Consider the following 20444-nt stretch of genomic DNA (forward strand, 5'->3'; position numbering starts at 1 on the left):
GGTGACTGGAACATAGGTCTACTGTCGAAGCATCTAGTCAGTGGTGACTGCAAGTCAAGTAGACATGTGCAAACAAACTTTAAGAACAACTACCAGTAAATATTATTAATGGTTATTACTTCAAAACATGAACTCAGATGTTGGAGCAACCATCTATGAAAACCATGAGCATTACCACCAACTACTAATGCCAATATCAATTGTGTTTGTATCATGAACAATGTATCTTTTGTAATTATCGTTTAACACACAGAACACTCCAAACATACAAAGTTAGCCAGCATACTGAGTAACGGATAACTTGGAAAACTTTGTCCGCTTTTTTAATCTAAGTAATTAGTAATATGTGTGTCTGAGATATAGAGAGTCATGTGATACATGTTATAGTGTAGACAGAAGAATAGAATTGACACATGAACTAAACATGTGATATTTGTTGGCTGACAATATAAATAATAAATATTTGTTTTTGGTGTCTTATTGTCCTCTATCAACCTTGATTCTTATTTGGCTCTTAATTATTATAAGTTGTGAAATAGTTTTAACTTATGCATAGCTCTTTTACCATTCAATGTAGACAATACTAGCAGTATGAATTATATTTTATACCATAACTCTTGAATTGTATATTCAGGCTCCTGCTAGACCAAACTATAGTCTGGTTCTTTATTATACAGCTGAGCGGCCTGTAAAGGAGAACTCTTTGCTGGGTCGATTTGTCAATGGGAGTGATGCATTCCGTGATTCAAGATTCAAACTTATTCCAAGTATAATTGAGGTAACTCATGCATTAACGAAATGAAGCCATGATTTCTAATTTTTTATATTTCTTTACCGGTGGCTGTAAATAATTGTATTAAAATATACTTTAAGAGACTACCACCACGATACATTTGTACAAAAAAACACCCCTTCCCAAAATAAATGATGCTTCCTGAAGTAAAAACTTGATGCTGCACAATGCTGAAATGAAATTAATAAAAGTAATTGTAGTAGTAGTGTAGTACATATTTTCAATACTAAACATGTGCTAGTACATCTGAAAATTGCATAAATCCTCTTCTGTTATGATACAATTTAGTATTAATGCGATATCTCCTACGATTTATGTCTGTCTCAACTATCAAAACCCTGGTCTCATTCCTTCCTTGGTTATTTTACATGTGGCACTTGTATCGAATTTTCAAAATTCACAAACATTATTCCTTACTTTTTAGTATTATATAAAGGGCATTAATCATTCTATTTATACAGAATTCTCCAGAGGACCAGAGGCCATCCTGTGTATTTCAACATTGTTTGTTGTTTAGTTTTTACAATATCGTTAATTGTGATGTGTGGTATTGATTATTTCATAAATAAACAGGGATACTGGATGGTTAAACGTGCTGTTGGAACAAAAGCTTGTTTGCTTGGAAAAGAAGTAACTCGAAGATACTTGAGACATGATAATTTTCTAGAGGTAATTAAACTTTAGCATGTTCTAGAACTTGTTAGTCTTAAGAACTCTGCAAATATCGTATCTTTTGGTTGGCAAGGGCTTAAGATGATAGTATCACGTGTGCAGATTAATGTAGATATTGGCTCATCATCCGTAGCAAGGAGTGTTATCGACCTTGTCCTTGGATATGTAACAAGTCTAATTGTGATCTTACAATATTAATAGAGGTCTTACATTTCCCTTTGTCATTCTGCTTGTGCATATATATTATATCTTGTGCTATTCTTGAAAAAGAGAATTTGAATTGTTCGAGTTTATCACCAATGAATTTTAATGAAGTTACTAATATATGATTCCTTTAATATATTTTTATGTAACTACATGGGTGGATAAATGCTCACAACAGCTATTGGATGTGCAGGGACACGAAGAGGAAGAATTGCCTGAATATATTCTTGGCACCGTAAGGCTTAGTCATGTAACACCTGAGTCTGCTATAACTCTTAAGGATTGAAGGTCAGATAGATATTTATGACACAAAATTGTATTAGACCATTGCTTCCCCAAAGCTATATCTTTGTAATCCTATATGTGAGTAGTTATAGTAATGATTGTTTATGTAATGCCTGGAAATGTTAAGGTGTAATTCATGTAAAGAAGAAACAAAGCTTATATATAAGGTAGGAGCCTTTATTCCATGCATCAATTTGTTTAGCTTCTTCCTTACAATTATTCCTGGGCTTGGGTGTCATTCATACCAGGGAAATCATTCATACCAAGAGTTTCGATTTGAACACAACTAAAACATTTCATGTTCATAAAATAAATCAAATTATTGGAAATAAAATGATGTCTACGATGTTAAAACACATCGCTTTGTGCAAGTATATAAAAGTAAAATGAAAGAAAATCGATGTTAAAGTAGAAGTTTCACATCGCTTCCTCGAACAAAACTGATGTTATAATACATGTCTAACATCGGTTTAGCAAATGAACCGATGTAGAATACGGAAAAAGACATCGATTTGTTTAAGAATCTGATGTCTATCAATTAAAAATGCTTCCCTGTTATATGTTTAAAGTGCTATTTAACCTCCTAAATACCATTTTTGACAATCTAGTTTTAACATTTTATTCAAAAAAGGGCTAATTATACATCAGTTTGCTAAAATACCGATGTCTGTGTACATCTTTAACATCGGCTAAAAATCGATGTTTAAAGACCCCTACCTTTCTCTACACATGCGAAGACATCGATTTTTTAAAAAAAAAGACACCGGTTTATAACCGATGTCTAAGGGCATTTTTCTAGTAGTGAAAGAAGGCAAAACAAACTGAGTTGACCGCTCAAGCTACCCCTGCATCCTCACAAGAAGATATAGGTGAAAAAGATGGATTAAAACAGACTCTAGGGGCAGGGTGTCTCTATTGAAAAGAGCATTCTCCCTAGTGCACCATGTAAAGAATCTGCACCAACACTTGAACAAATTCAAGTGTATAAAAGAAGAAATAAGGATGGCACACACAAAAAGAGCACATCTTTTGAAGCTCCCTCATCTATTCAGGGGCAGCTGCCAACACTCAATTCTGAAATTCAAAATCTAATCTTTCAATTTTTTTCTTCATTTAATCAAACACTCGAATCTGATTCTCAAGTGTTGCTAACATCATTTGACATGGTTCAAGAAACCGTGCTCACCACCTAGGACCCAAATTTTGTTGATGAGAGGCTACATGCAGGAGTAGACCTTGATGACACTAACACAAACACAGGGGTTCCATCAGTTTTTACTAAAGACCCCATGGTAGTTTCAAATGCATCTTCATGTGCAATCAACCTTCACAGGTTATAAGGTTTGAGGGTAGTTCTCCTGAGGGGAGCTATCTATCCTCTCCAATTCAATTGGAGGTTCCTCTTGAAGGAACAACTCCCCTCAAAACCCTAGCTAAAATTGCTCTCATAATTGAAGCTATGAGTTCAATTGCCAATGATCCTGTTATGGGGGATGCAAGTACATCACATTCAAGTGACAGTGCTTTGAAATAAGTATAAGGGTTTGAGGCTAGAGTACATGATAGTAACCTAGTCAACTCCCCTCAATTCCAATGGAGGTTTCCACCACAAGTGGAGAACAAAAAACTGTCATAACCACAGTTCGACCTGTGAGTCAAACTGTGACATCTGTCACAGGTGGTTCTATTGAGTCTCTACCCTCCACTTCAAACCCAACAAACCAATCATCCACCTCTAACCCTTCTCAACCACAACCTTATTTGATCTCAAAATGGCTACAGGAGATAGAAGCTCAACCAACAATTATCAATAATCTTTTAGTTGATCAATTGTCTGGACTTGATCAAATTTCACAACAGCTTCTCACCTCAGACATGTCTAATCAAGATTACCAAGCTATCATGCTTTCATATCAGACAGAGGTTCAAGAACAACATGCCAAAATTGTAAATGAAGCTAAATAAGATGGCAATTGGAGATGGATGCAGTGTCAGCAAGGTTCAGGGAGGAGTACTTGACCATACTTGGGAGTAATGCCAAATCTCTAACTCCACAAGAAGTCTATGATGCAGTCACAGAAGTCTACAAAGCTCAACTTAAAGCTTTTCATCTCTTTGGTAAAGCTCAAACACTGCAATTGACTAATCATCAAGACAAAATAAGGAAACTGGTCAAGGACAAGCTAGATGAGATCATTCCTTCTCAGGTGGAAATCAAGTAAAAATTCTCTAGATTTACTGATCAAATGGCCAAGTTTGAATTATCATCTGTAGACAAGAGCATCAAGAATCTCAGGAAGTCATTTATAACTCTACATGAAGTTGTCCAAAAGCAAATCACAAGTAATGATGACATCAAGGTCAAACTGGATAAACTCCATCAGGCTAGATATGAACCATCTGCTATTTTTGATGGATGGTATCATGGAAGCTGTACAAGCCATATTTGGTACTCTTGTACCTTCAAGCTTTCACCAACCAATGTCAACATCCACCAACTTGCAGATTCAAGCTCTCAAATCTCAGATCTCTACTTTGCAGTCTTCAGATGAGTCATTGACAACTCAAGTATCACAACTTACAGCTATAGTAGAAAGTCAACAGGATGATATTCAGACCTTGTTGGACTCCCATAAGCATCTACAAATGCAAAATTCAGTATCTTTGGGAGCCATCATGGGTGCACTCAACATTCCTTTGCCTGCACTTCCAGAAGCTGTTAGGCCTGAAATTCCTACATCTATCATCTTTCTTGCTAAGAAGACTAAGGGGGAGATAGAGGCTAGGGTATTAAGATTATCTGCTCAACAATCTGTTACTCAATTATCTGTATTTTAAATCAGGTTCTATAATTTTTAAATCATAATTAAACCATTTAATAAATAATAATTAATTAAATAATAATCGATAAATAATTAAACATCGAAGGAGTTTACTTTTAAAAGAATATTTAAAATAATATTCCTCAACTAATTTATGTTTACGTAATTTAATAACCTTTAATGTTTAATCTGGTTTGAAATAAATAATCGTTGGAATATGCTTCTCCCATAATAAATGAGTAGGTATATAATATTTATTATTCGAATAATAAATATAGTTGAGGGAATACAATCTTGGAAATCCTATTAATAAAAGTTCGAGGTATTTAATGTTTCGCAAGTGGACATCGAGTCCCTTGGAATAAAATAAGTACATACTTTAAATGATCCAAAACATCTCCGGGACGATTTCCGAGGTTATACTTTATAAAAACTGACCGACTCTCGGTCTTATAACTTATATATCACGATCTACTATACCGTTTGTATTCTTAAATAAAACACCTTCGGAATACTACCGGGTTTTCATAAAATTATACTGACCGATCCTCGGTCTAAAATATACTCCTCATATATAAAACACTACTCTCTAGCGTTATCGATTGAAATTCGGTAATATTTATATATCAAAATCATTATCATATCGTATGATATTATATACACTAATTCGTAAAATATCGTAAATATAGCATCATGTATATATCGACATCATTTGAAAACAAACACAACACAGCAGTTTCAAAAATGTAGGGTTTGAAAAACTTGCCTGGAGTCCAAGACACATTTCCCGACTTCCTCTCATTTCCTAAATAACATCATGTTATTGAGGCAACAATCATCAACCTTAAAACTAATTAACTAAACATCAAGATAATATCAAATCAATCATCAAAACCATACTTATATCCAAGATCCTTACTTTTCTTGAAACTTAAAACTTAAACAAAGTTGGGATGAATTTTTATACCTTCTTTGAAGCTTGTTAATACTTAATAAAGTCCTAAGACCCTTGATGAAGCCTTGGTCTAGCTTTAGGAGCTTTAAATTTCATGAAAAATCAAGATAACAAGTTAGTGATTTTTCGGAGTTACTATTCACCACCAATTTTGAGCAAGGATTTGACTATGCTATACTAATTAAATGGCCATGAAATTTTGAACGTACCTTGTATATGGTATTATGATGCTTTGGTTAAAATTTGGTGATTTTTGAATAAATAGATAATGAGATATGAATTTTTCTTCCCATGGTGTTCTTGGAAATCAGCATTGGGTTTTTGGAGAGAGAGAGAATTGCCTTGCTTGCTTCTTGGAAATGTGGTGGAAATAGGCTTTTGTGACTTTAGAAAGTGTGTAGGACAAGATGCATCTCATTTTCAAAGGCTAGGCTTAGCTAGGTGTCTCATTATCAAAGCTTGCATGATAAGCTCTTTGAATTTATGTTATCAAAATTTGTTATTTAATAATTTTTGTAACTAGCTTCCTAATTTATTACTTTTTGAATAATTTATAAAATACTTAATTTCCTAGGCTATCACTTTATTTTGTCATCCTACATTATCTCGCTTTCGTTCATGTACGTTTAAATCGATTCCCGTAAATGTTACGTCGAAGAATTCCGCTAATTGTAAATCATTACCATTTTTAGTGCTCGTACTTGGTTATGAGTTATGAAATTATAATTCTCAAGATTTTCTTGGTCGTAGTATAATTCTCTTATTCCTCGATGGCTCGTAAAATAATATCATTTGGACTATTGGTTTCTTCAAAAAACTAACGACTTTTGCATACACTCATTTAGTACGATAACCACAATATGAACTCAGAAACTTAAATTAAACACCCGTATATGGTGTGGTCGCAAAAGTTTTTAATAAACCGCAAGGTTACTATTCCTAAAGGTCTTTTACTGACGTCAAAAATTTGGGTTCTTACCATTCGGGAGCACAATCTAGACCCATGCTTGATGCAGCATTAGGTGGAGAATTATGGACAAAGAGCTATGAGGAAGCTTATGACCTAATTGAACTAATGGCTACTAATGAATATTAGTATCCAACCTAAAGATTGCCACATGGCAAGGTAGTAGGAGTTCTTGAAGTGGATATAGCTACGACTATCACTGCTCAACTAAAGGTATTATCTATGAAGATCGATTCTCTTGCTAACCTATGGTATTAATCAGAATACCAGTACTTGTGAGCTGTGTGCAGGTTCGCATGTGATAGAGCAATGCGCTATATCTAGTGAATCAACTCAGTTTGTGAGCACCTTTCAGAGATCGCAAAAACTAGTTCCAAACACTTATCATCCTGACAACTGGAATCATCCTAACTTCAGCTGGAGCAACAATCAGAATACGATGGCAACCGCCGTTCCAGCAGTTTGGAAACAAGCAATTCAATCCTCTTGGTTTTCAGCAATAATTTTGCACCAAGACAACAACTCCAACTTCAACAACAAACTCATGGAGGTGCAGGTCTATCTTCGAATGAAAATCTGGATTAGAGGAGTTGCGGCTTATGTGCAAAAACCAGGCTCTTATATGCCAAAGCCATGCTATTTTTATCAAGAATCTGGAGAACCAAATAGGGTAAATAGCTAACGCCTTATGAATTGACCATCAGGAACGGTTTCCTAGTGATACAGAAGTCAATCCAGGAAAGAAGGAAGTTAACGAACAGGTGAACGCCATCACCTTGAGATTCGGAAAGGTCGCAAGCCCCCAAAATTCAGCAAGACGAAGAGTCTGAAAATTCTTTCCAGAATGCAGGTGCGTCTGCACCCTTGCTAATTCCAGAAAATGAGATTGTAGATGAAAAAGTTTTGCAGAAGGATGCCGAGGTGGAACCGAAGAAGAAAGCTGTTGAAAGCAATCCTCCTAAGGGTAATACAGGGGATAAACAAGTCTACCCACCTCCTCCATATCCTAAAAGGCTTCAAAAGCATAAGTTTGACAAGTAATTTGCCAAGTATTTGGAAGTTTTCAAGAAGCTGCATATGAACATACCTTGTGCTGAAGCTCTAGAACAAATTCCGAGCTATGTTAAGTTCATGAAAGGTATTCTATCTCGGAAGCTAAAACTTGAGGAGTTGAAAACCGTTGCTCTAACGAAAGAGTGCAGTGTTGTGCTGCAACAGAAACTACCTCTTAAGCTTAAAGATCCAGGAAGCTTTATGATACCTTGCACCATTGGCAATCTGTCATTCAACAAGTGTTTGTGTGACTTGGGAGCTAGCATCAATCTGATGCCCTTGTCAGTTTCAAGAAACTTGGACTACCTGATCCAAAACCTGTTAACACGTCTTTGCAGTTGGATGATTGTTCCATCGCTTATCCACGAGGTATGGTGGAGGATGTCTTGGTCAAGGTGGACAAACTCATCTTCCCTGCTGATTTTGTCATTCTGGACTTTGAGGAAGATAAGAAGATTCCTATTATCTTGGGAACACCATTCTTCGCTATAAGATGAACTATGATCAATGTACAAAAGGAGAGCTTATAATGAAGGTTCAAGATCAGGAGGTCACTTTAATATGTTCAAGGCAATAAAGTTACCCACAGATAAAGAGCAGTGCTTTAAAATAGAGTAGGTAGACTCAGTCGTGAATTTGGAGCTTGAGCAATCACCAAAGTCAGATACCTTAGAGAGAGCCTTAATAGGGGGTGATAATGTAAGCATTAGTTTCCGTGAGTTCATATAGATTCATATAAATTCATGTTGCATGTTTAGTTGTATTTCATTCATATATTGCATGATTGTTTATATAGGACATATTCATTTGTGTTTTTATGGGAGTTCATTTAGTTTGCATGTGCATGCATATAACATGATTCCTTAGGTTTGGGCTATTGCTATTTGATAAGTTGATGTTGATTTGAATGTGATGATGATGAATAGAGGGTTATTTAAGTCTTAATGAATTGATTTGCATGCCAGAAAAAAAAATTCACAAGTCTTATAGGTTGCTTTTGAGCTAGATCATGATCATACTTGTTATTTGTTGAGATTTAATCACTTGATTATATCTAGAATTTTGGTATTCTCGTAATGACAAAAGAACACTGATTTTTAAACTAGGGAAAAACTTGGATTTCATTGCTAGTTTGAATAAGGCTAGGCGTCAAATGGCTAGTAGTCGGCTCATATTTTATGAGTAGTCTAGGGTTGCATGAGATGGAGCAAAACACACTCATTCAGAAATTGTTGAAAAAAAAGAAAAAAAAGAATGAAAAAAGTATGTGTTTATGCATAATTGATCAAGAGTGAGCTCTTTAATACTTGAGTTATTAAGTTCTAGGGGACTTTGTGTGTAGTGAGCTAAGGCTTTGATAGTAAGGGATCCGCTAACCTAACACTCGTTATATGGGTATTATTGTATAACTCTTTTAGAACCTCATTCATTGCACGATCAAATTAGCATCCTTGTTATGTGTTCAATAATAGCATAAATCCTTGTATAACTCTAGTAGGAAGGAGGTGTTTGTGAGTCATTATCGTTTAACGTCTATTTTGTTTATAAACTTGTGATTGTTTTGATGATAGATAAGTTATGGTTATTGATCTAGTGTCGAGAGTATATATGTTAAGCATCCACACCACGCACGTTCTGGATTGTGAGTTGGTTTGTGGTATTTATTCGAACTCTTTTTTAAGTCATTGCATTCTTAGAGGCATTAGCTTGTTGGTTGGTTATGGTTATTCTGAGGGGATCGATTGCATTATCATTTAATTGCATTCACGTAATTGCATTCACGCATTAGGTTTGTTTTGTAATTTTTGAGTCTGTTTATGCTTGAGGACAAGCATCGATTCAAGTTTGAGGGTGTGATAAGTGGATTTTATTCTACTTAGAACGCTTAATTATAGGCTTAAGTTGGTGTTTTGGACTCAAGTTATTAGTATTTTTGATGTGTTTTTGTGTTATTGCATTGCAGGCAATAGATCGAGGAAGAAAGAAGGTTTTCATTTAAATATGATAAAAATATGTAAGAATTGGAAGCCTAGTCCATCCTAAAGTTGTATAGAATCTCGTTAGATTCGTGTGGGCAGTTGAATCGCCAAATTCTGACGAGCAGAACTCAAGATACGACCAAAAGAAGAATCAGCAGAAAAATCCAAAAGTCAGGCGCGGCCGCCCCCAAAACCAGCGCGGGCCGCCCCGCCTTTCTGCCAAAAAACCAGCACGCCCGCTGATTTAAGCGCGGCCTCCCCACCCTTTTTGCCCCTGAATCCTGATTTTAGTAGAATATGATGATTTTAAGGGTCCAGGTCCACTAGGGGCTTATATATACCAATAAAAAGACGTTTTTAACAACAAGGAGCCAAGGGAGAGCAATAAGAAGACCTAGAGAGCACGAGACGACTATGGAGAATAAGACTTTTGTTTTCTTTAGTATAGTTGATACTTGGATGCTTGTTTTCGATTTGTCTTGAAACCTAATACTCTTATATTGTTTATTATCATGTTTTTCATTGGAATCCATGGTAACGATGAGTTCGGTTATGAACTAATCATTATCGTGGGTATCTAACGGATTTACTTATGGATTTCTATAGTTAATTGTTTAATATCTTGGTGTGTGGTGATTGATTGATATCCTAGTATTGGTTGTGCTTATTCGTCTTATGTGCGTAGCTAACATATAAGATAGCGTGTTAATTTCAATTGAAGCGACATTGAATATAGAGATTTAGAACTTGCCATGCTAGCATAGATTCATGTATAATTGTTATGCATGATTCATAGGTAATTTTAACTATCTTACTTGCCCTATGTAATCATTACAGATAACTTGTTCAATAAACCTTTATGTTGTCAAATTCTATAGACATATAAAGTCTGAACATAATTGGTGTCTATTCAGCTTCTATCTCTTTTGTGGATGTTTGGTAGTAGGATATTCGTACAACGACAGTTGGCATTTGCTAGTTTTGTGTAATCTGATTAGTTGTCATCAACCATTGCATGCTAAGGTTAAGAACAATGACTTTGAATGAAATAGTATGAAGTTAGAATCCCATGTTTGTCTCATATAATTAATTCAATCAATTGTATTCTTAGTTAATTGCATGTTAGTTTAATCTTAGTTATAAACATCTCAAGTTGTTATTGTCCTTAGCATTGAACGATAGCCATACTATTGTTACATAGGGGCATAATCTTAAGTTAACTAAAAATAGGCTCTGTGGGTGCGAATCTGATTTATATCTTATACTACTTGCGAACAGTGTATACTTGCGTCTAATTTTAGCGCGTGTTTTCTCCTTAATAGGTGTCTCTTTTCGCATGTTCGACATTCTGGTATATGGGTGTGGGGTTGGCTGTAAAATATCGCTCTAGATGGTCCGCCGCCCTGGCCAACGCTCTCACTTGGGGCCTTTCGAAATCCGAGGCCTCTCACAGGTTGGGATACCACTCCCCTGACGAACCTACTCGGAAGGTTGTTGTTTCCGCTTCCTTTTCCTCCTTAACTTCCTATCTTTCTTTTCTTACTTTCCTTCTCATTCAAACTCTGTTCACTACCTACCTTCAACAATCGAGGCTTTCTACACTAAGGTGGCATAATTCGTCAGTTCTAGCATTGCTACTCGGTTCTGGATCCACTATTTCATACCAAGTTGAAACCTTCGTGCCTTCTTCTCTTCGGTATTCATAAATTCTGGTATAAACCGTTATAGCTCAGAAAACTTGGCCTTGTACTCTGCCATAGTCATTCTATCCTATTTCAGCTCTAGAAACTTGATCTCCATCCGAGTCTCCATAAACCTAGGGAAGTACTTGTCTAGGAACAACTGGGTAAGTCTATCCCATGGGATCACATCATCAGTCTCGAGGTTACGCTTAGATTCCCACCAGTAGTTAGCTTCCCCCTTCAGCATGTAAGAGGTGAAGATGGTCTTCTGTCGCTCTTAAACACCTAGTATCTCGAAGGACTTTTCTATTTCCTTAAGGCAGGCCTGCCCTCAACGGGGTCTGCAGATCCTAAAACTCCGGGGGTTTTGAGAGACTTAAACGCTCTGAAGGCGGTAGCAGCAGTTTTGTTGGACAATATGTGGCCGTGGTGGAAGGGGCTGTTAGTTCAGATTGGCCCTTAAAAGTTCCATGAATTCATTCATGGGGTTTCCCCCTGATGGATATCCTCAGCTTCTTCCTCTACATATCCTTCTTTATCTAACTCATTAAAGTCTAGGTCCTCTTCACTTTCCTCATTCACTATATGGTTATGTTCATTTTGTCGTTAATTGACTGGCTCTGCGGGAGTGTGCCGGGGTTCCTATTCTATGGGGTGACATCGTCTGATATGAAATGATGTCAATACAGTTGCATATGTTTATATTGGGATTAATTCATTTGTAGGAAAACATGTTTATTTAATATTTAGCATGCTTCTATCAAGGTGCAATAATATAGTAAGATATTTCTTAATAACTGCTAGATAATATATCATAGGGTCTCCCAGACTATATCTTGGGGACAATAACAACCATCCAAATCCATACGTGTCCTGAATACAATACATCAACTACATAATCCTGAATACTGAAATACAAATACATACACCGGGTACCCTGAAGGGCTATGAATGCTATCTACTATTAGCTATCCTAACAAAATTGGTGACAAGTCACCCAGCCCTTTACAAGGTCCCATATATGGTCACTGGTCTCTCAGACTGAGTCACAACACGTGAGGTCTCGAACCCTCTTCATCGCTCCTTCTAGCATCAGCTCGGCATCAACTACTGGAATGTATCCTCCCATCGCCGTCATCCTCATTTGCACTCGAGTACAAAGCTCAAATCCCATCAATCTCCCGGTGAGGCTATAGGAGGGGAAGCAGCTCAGAAGTCCCCTGTGTAGCCTAGCCTGATAGCTCTCGCGGTGGTCAGCGCCTGTCATAGCTCCACAATGCGGGCAGATGCCGCGGTGATGCTGAGCCACTATCCAGTCAGGCACGCTACATGTATGGTCCGCTGTGGGTGTTTGAGGTGAGTTCGGGTCACTGGGGGATATGTCATGAATCTCGTAGGTCTATGCCTCCATCTCGTCATCCTCGTCCTCATCATTATAGGGCAAAAGGCTCAGCATCCCTGGGTGAGGTGTGGGAGGGTGAACGGTCGGGAGAGGGTACATCTCTACGTCTGACCAGTCTAGTCCATCGCCCTAGGGTATCTCACAATCATCAGCCTATAGTGGTACGGAGTCAGTCTCCTCCCTCCGGGGGATCCTCGGTAGGGTCATCATCTGAGTCATCAATAGGTGGGTCTTCCGGCTCAGGAGTAGGGTCGTGCTCAGGGGCCTTAACGTACTCAACAGGATCAACATCCCCCATAGGCTCCACCGGTAACTGACACAATAAGCACTACTAGAATTCTTGTCAATAGACATCGGTCCTTAGACATCGGTTGCTCAGACGACCGATGCTAAAGTTCTTTTAGATATCAGTTATTTTAAAACCGATGGTACTGCTTAGATTAGACATCGGTCGAGAAGACAACCGTTGTCTATAAGTAATTTTCAAATCTGAGAAACATTAGTTAGACATCGGTTTTTAATATAACCGATGTCTTTATTTTATAGACATCGGTTGTATTTTACAACCGTTGTCGATGATTAACTTAAAAAAATTAAAAAAAAAATACGCGGAAACTTTCTCCCCTCTATTCCCAAATATTCCCCCCTTAACCAAAAAAAAACCGTTCCCCCTAATTATTTTTCCTGTCTCTCTCTATCTAACTCTCTCTCTTCTCTCTCTTATCACTCTCACTCTCTCTGCTCTCTCTCACGACTAAATTATATTCCCCTTTCCTCTCGCTCATACATCTGACTCCCGTCTCTCTCTCTCCTCTCTCTCTCCATTTTCTTCTTCTCTTCCATCTCACTCTCTCCCTCTCTCCATATCCGTAATTAAACTATAATTATCTCATATTGTAACTAAATTAGGGTTCCAATTAAGCCCCAAATTCAAGAACACCTTCAATTAATCAAATTCCAGTTTCGAGGAACCCTAATTTCTCGACCGACTTTTTAATTTATTGTTGATTTGGTTTCTGTTATATATATGGTTTCTGTTATATATCATTTTACTTCTTGTAAAATTTGAGTCGAGCTATTATTGATTGGCAGCCCTTCATTTTCTAGAACCTTGACTAACTATTTTGTTTTCTCATATTCAGCTTCTTTGGAATCCGGAAAAAATAAATTCACCACAAAGCAATATGGAAGCCTTGGTATGCTTCAGTTTCCTTGTGCTGATTTGGGAATCTCGTGTGTTTGTATGTGTAATATGTGTGTGGTCTGTTTTGATTCAGTAAATTAGCTACTCGTGCTTCAATCATGCATTATGAATTAAGTAGTAGATGTATTTATCATTAATGAGGCCGAGTTGTATTTTTTTTTTATCTTCATCCAAAGATCTGTATGTATATGTGTGTGTTTTGTGCTTGCTTAATCTGCGTATTTCATGTTTTTGTGTGTGTATTCATTATTGGCTTGCAAGCTTTATTTATAGATGAACATTTATGATTTATGGTGTATGTATCGTACTTATGTTGACCAAATCACAGCTATTTTCCTTTAATGTAATTGTGCTACGGGTACTCGAAGGTAAATGAAGGGTCCAAGTAATATAGCCTATATTCAGTATTTTAGATCAAGAAAACTGTTGCAAGAACCACTTTATTGTAGTAATGTACGATTGCACAAAACTGCAGCACAAGTGCATACTAATGTTATTGAATGTTAAGTATTTAAGAATACCCAACTACTTGCATTTGTGCAGTTAAAAAACCTGTTTCCCGTTATTTCCTTTTGTACTATCTGCTTTCTAACTTAAGTATTTGAGAGTGAATGTTGGAGTTATTCTTAAAACATAATAACCAAGAAACATATGAGCCTTTTATTAAGGATCAAGTGCCATTTGATGAATATTGTCAATCCATGGAAAATGATGGCACCTGGACTGGACATATGGAGTTACAAGCTACTTCTCTTGTTACTCATAGTATCATATGTATACACCAAGTATTTCACTTTTCCCATCTTTATGTTTTGGTTCCCTAGTTCAGTAATCTACTACAATTACTTACACTCAATTGAAATTTTCTCATATCCATTTGAATTCAAAAATCTTGTAGCATAATTACCTGAATAACCTTTCATGTTTATTATTTTGCGCTTATAATTTTTATCCTCTTTATTTTTGCAGAAAATGTCACCTCATTGGTATATATAGAATTTTGATAACTGTGATGCTCAGATGATTTTATTTGTAAGCATATGTTTATAATTTTTAACCGTTGGTAGTTAAATATGTCATTACAATTAAACGACTGATGTGATATATTTAATATATAGTCCTTTTATGCATTATAATGTGTATGAACAATAGCTAGTTAATATATTCAAAGTCATGGCCTGGTTTAAAGTAGATTGTGTTTCCTTGCGTTTGCATTTGGGTCTTATAAGATTTAAGCTATGCACTTGCTTATTAGAAAAATAGACATGTATGCACAACATATTGTCCATCCTTTTCAGTTGGCATTGGGATTCAATTTCTGTTGCTGCTGGGTTTCAAACCATTATATATATTAATCTCTCTTAATTTTATGGCATTATCATACAACTTCTTATGTATGAACATAATATGCTTATTAGTTGTGCAGGTCATATCATGACGAGGGGCACTATAACAGTGTGCGAGTAAAGGAAGACACATGTGTTGGAGCTTCCAGGCCTGTGATAATCAAGGTTTATATTTGTCACTATTCTATGATTTTGTATATTGACTACTTATTTCTAGGCATCCTCTATTCTGACTGTGAGGTCAGGGGTTCAGAACTTATATCGCCTATTAGTTAAACATAATTGTGTTAAATATTTAACAAGTAGCTGTAGGTTCTGATCTTGTCCAACTTCTAATTGGTGATTGGTAATAAAATCCTAAATATTTTCAATATGTTCAAGGCTGATGCTAACATTTCGACGATATCTCATCAAGCTAAAGTCTCTGTCACCAACAAGTCTAAAGGAATAGCTGATAAAAAATATAGCCCGGAAAATGCTAAAAAGGTCTTATACCATACTTAAACCTAGTTGCAGAGGAAAATTTATGTTCGCATTTCTTAACTTTTGTAGTTTAATTAATACATAATTTTGGTCATCTTTTTGCTGTGTAGATGATCCCCTCAAGAAACAAGGCTTGTCCCTACGGTTCTAAGAAGAAATACAAGTCTTGTTGCATAGTGGTTGCTGGGAGATCCTCTCCTAGGTTTATGTGGGGTTTGTTCTTGCCCAGAAGATGGGCTATATTTGTGTTAGCGCAGGACTGTGTCGACTACAGTTGTAGTCCCACTGATAAAATGTATGTGCAGCAAAATACACTAGAAAAATGAATTGATCAAGTAATTAGCTGAATAATGTGATGGAAGCAGTTAATGTATATATTTACTTATCTGAAATTCATGAGCGCCTATATTTGTAAAAGTACAAAGAGTTTGGTTTGGCCAAGTAAGCTTTCAGATATTTTACTTTTTTGCAGTTTCTGCATATGGTTAGATTCAATTATTTGATACTATCCTGAACAGGTGTTTTCTTTGTATTTTTCAAGGATTCGAGTGAAGAAGAAAGAAAGCATGCTGAAAAATTTATGGAGTATCAGGTACTTGTATTGTGTTTGCTTCTTTGTCTTATTGATCTTGTCCACATGTTTAATTATTTTACTTAATTGGTTAGGTAAATTAGGTGGTAAAAACTTTGGTATTCTTCCTTGTTTACTTGCTAGTTCAAGCTTAATGTAGAGTAGAAACAAGCTCATAAGTGTATTAATATATGCTATAAAAAAATAATTTACGTTAAAGTGACGACCCATTATAAAATAGATATAATCCAATAATATAGATAATAACAATAGTAGTGATTAAAGCAAATCACGTTCAACAGATCTAGTAAATGTCCTGGATGACCGTTTTTTGTGTTTGTTCTTTCAGATGTGTATGATGTTTAAACAACTTGACTTTAATCTTCTTTTAACACTTTTCTTTTATCAGTGCACTGGCTCCTAAGCATCCCATGGCTCTTTGACTCGGTCTATAATACTAAAGCTTCAACCTCCCTCTGTAAAATCAAAGATAACAACCTGTCCCACTGACTTTTGGTCTATTCTTATGAAATTTGCATTAGCTGGTACATTGCTAACTATGTAGTCAGTAGTAGGTGGTTTATGAGAAGAAGGGCCAAATATATAATTTTGGAATGAGTTTGGAAAATCAATAAAACTTGGAATAATTGAGGATGCAGCAAACAGAAACAACATGGCAAAACTCCTTAGATATGAGAGGTATATGTATTGTAGTTTGTATGAATCCACAATGCAGTTTCACTCTAGGTTGTGTCTAATTGTCAAATTTATTGCTTTTTGCAGCACAAAGTCGAACGGAAAACTAACTTCACTCGATCAATATACTTTATGCAATACCTAATGGATTATGAAGACAAGAACTGCCAGAATGTTTCCAACGAGCTGATAGTGCCAAGGAGGATGACAGACATTAAGGATGAGTTATAAACTGCTACATCTTTGGACTATATATCTTAATGTATATTTTTTTCTTTTCCCTAGTTTAAAGAGGGTACCACAAAAAGTTGCAGTCTGTGCTAATTGGCTGTGAGGTTATGAAGATGTTTTTTTACAGTTATGAGATGACTTTGATTCAATTTGTGTTTTAATTTTTAGGTTGTTGTAGAACTGATGTTAAAAACCAAATATACACCAGTTTACACATATGAAAGCAATATCTTAAAATCACAAAGACATCAGTAAAACCAGGGCAATAACATTGATTCAAAAATAAACACCCGATGTCTATTTGTCATATTAACATCAGTTATTTAGAAAACAATCGATGTCTATTTCTACATTGACATCAGGTACTTAAAATACAATCGATGTTTATTGTTCAAATAAACATCGGTTCTTTATAAATGACCGATGTCTAATAGGTATGAGACATCGGCTTTTTATCTTTAATCGATGTTAATTTATAAATATTTCTTGTGTTATAGTTTTAAATAGGCCTAATCGTCCTAATATTACATTTCTGAACTTGACACTACACAATTAAATAACAAGAATGTGAATTAGACATCAGAAATTTTCCAGAAACGATGTGTAATATTACTTAGACATCGGTTGTTAACCGATGTCTTTGAGAAATTATCTTTAACATCAGTCGCGAAGACATCATACATTTTTTACATAGACATCGGTTTTTAACCGATGTCTAAGGTTTTTTTCTAGTAGTGAAGCAACGTGTTACTAACTTAGAGTCGGAATTCCCTTGAGGGTAAAACTTTCATGACTACTCATGCAGTCTCACGACGAACTTGACTTGAGTTCTAATTGATTATTATTTTTTATGTATACATATTTTATTTCCTATCATTTCCAAGATTTGATAACCTAAGGCTCTGATACCATTTCGGTGGCATCCCAAAATCCCGGGTCAGGTATCTAGGAGGCCACGCCATCTTTAATCATGTATAACACTTATCTTGTAACGAATGGGAAATTCGCGACGTAATTAAGTGAAGAAAGTGTGATTTATGTGCCGTGATTATAAATTATGTGATTAAGTGATGATTAATTATCTTTATTGTATATTAGAATCTGGGAGCGTAGATAGATGCGTTCCAATTTAAAGAGTCAACTTAGGAGTTAAGCTGTGTTGTCGGGCCGTCAGGTAGAACGGAACCCGTCCTAAAAAGGGATTAAAGTGTTTAAAATGTGGAATATGTGTTCTTATGTGAAATGAAATGTTTAAGTAAAGTATTGTGTTCTAATGACGTGTCGGTTGGTAAAGGTAATTGAGAAGCGTAATTGAAACGCTGAGCGTCGGGCCGTCAGGCAGATCGCGACCCGGTACGCGTAAAGAGGAATAATGATAAAAAGGGAAAATTTTATGATCAGACATGAGTTGTGATGTGTGAGTATATGTGCTTGCTTTTATGTATGCATTATTACGTGATCTGTTAATATTTGTATGGATTTAAGGGAATTATTTGATTTAAATAAGGTTTATTTAACCTTTGCACATTTTTATAAAATTATCTGAGTAAGGTAAAGGCATGAAATTTGTTTTGTTATCTTTGAAATAGTCCTAGAAACTTTCTAAAAATGATAGACGGATTTATTTCATGATCGTTGCATTTTAAGATTTTATGTATTAAAACGCTATTTTTAGCATAAACTTGTAAAAATCGTATAAAATCAACCGTACGCTCAAAAGTTTATTATGAGTAATGATTGGAAAGCTAATTTCGAGATCTACGTCTGAAAATTATCATTCATAATATTTTTCAAATTTCTGAGAGAGATATATTTAATATTTAATTTTAATTTTAATTTATTGGAGTAAAAAGAGAAAGGAAATCAAACTAAAAAGGGGGATTAGTAATTTAGTAAACTACCCCGGTCCTCTATTAAAAAAAATTTAGCTCATTTTCTCTTCTTTCTTTTTCTTTCCCGTGGCATCTCCTTCTCTCTCTCTCTCTCTCTCTCTCTTCTCTCTTCTCTTCTCTCTCTCTCTCTCTTTCTCGATCACTGTCATCTCTCTCGGCTCTCTCCCATCTCTCTTCTCTCTGTTACATGCAACAACAAAAACTCATCCAAATTCAAATATTTTATCATTCATAGTCTTCATTTTCGATATTCTACTCAAACACCACTTGCATGTAAGTGTTATGTAAGTTTCATAGTTCCATCTCCATGGTTGTGTTCAAGGAAATGTGATTCCTTGATATATGATCATAAGAGAGTTTAAAGTGATTTTATGGTTTAAAACTCAAGAGGAGACCCGTTATGGGCACTCTTAAGTTCGACCACCACCGGCCATTATCCAAGGAGAGCCGGTGGGATTTTAGGAAAATGATGTGCTAGTTGAAATGATATGGTTTTTGAGCTCTATGCACTTTAAAACTTGTATGTAGCCTTTGCATGTCTTGATTTCTTGAAAAGTTCAAAAGGATTTTGTATTTCTTTCAAAAATTTAAGTGTGTTGATTGATAAAAGGATTTTGATGATTGTTTTAAAAGTATTTGGACTTGTGTAGTTGATTGGGTGCTTGAAAAATCAAAATTTTGATTGCATGTTGAGGTTGTAGTTCGGTTTTAGTACTAATAAAAAGGTAATCGGATTTCATGACTTGATCTTGGTGTAAACTAAGTTTAATTAGTAAGAAATGAGATTGCATGTTGATATAAAAGAGGAATTAGTGATGCATGTCATTATTTGGTTCTTGAATTGTGATGTGTGGTTTTAGCCGAATGAAAAATGGGTATAAAAGGGATTGGTTCAATGCTAAGTGAATGCATGTATGTTTAATTGGAAAATTCGATTAGGGTTTGAGTTAGTAAGTGATGTTTTAATGTGTAATTCAAAAATTATGTTTAAAATGAGTGTTTGATTTAATTAAGAGATGAATTGAATTCCATGTACGCATATATGTATGATTTGGTTCGAATTTTGTTGGTAAAGAAAACGGTGTTAGTTTAAATGTATGCTATAACTAAAGTTGTATGGTGTTTTTGAGAAATTTTATTGTATAAATAGGGTTATGGTTCGAATTTTGATGATTAAAAGATATGAAATGATCCTTTTAATGGTTTT

At 35.5% G+C, this 20444-nt stretch overlaps 1 protein-coding gene across 1 annotated transcript; it reads left to right on the forward strand.

Annotated features, from left to right (window-relative positions):
- Nucleotides 1–634: 634 nt before the first annotated feature.
- On the forward strand, nt 635–1955 carry LOC141703875 (protein ENHANCED DISEASE RESISTANCE 2-like; the record flags this gene model as incomplete). The annotated part of the gene is made up of 4 exons (XM_074507270.1): nt 635–778; nt 1367–1462; nt 1568–1630; nt 1863–1955. Coding segments are annotated over 4 exons (396 nt in total), but the record flags the coding sequence as incomplete, so codon positions are not given.
- Between the last annotated feature and the right edge of the window lie 18489 nt (nt 1956–20444).

The sequence above is a fragment of the Apium graveolens genome, unplaced genomic scaffold, assembly GCF_009905375.1.
Source record: "Apium graveolens cultivar Ventura unplaced genomic scaffold, ASM990537v1 ctg7143, whole genome shotgun sequence".
NCBI lineage: Eukaryota > Viridiplantae > Streptophyta > Magnoliopsida > Apiales > Apiaceae > Apium > Apium graveolens.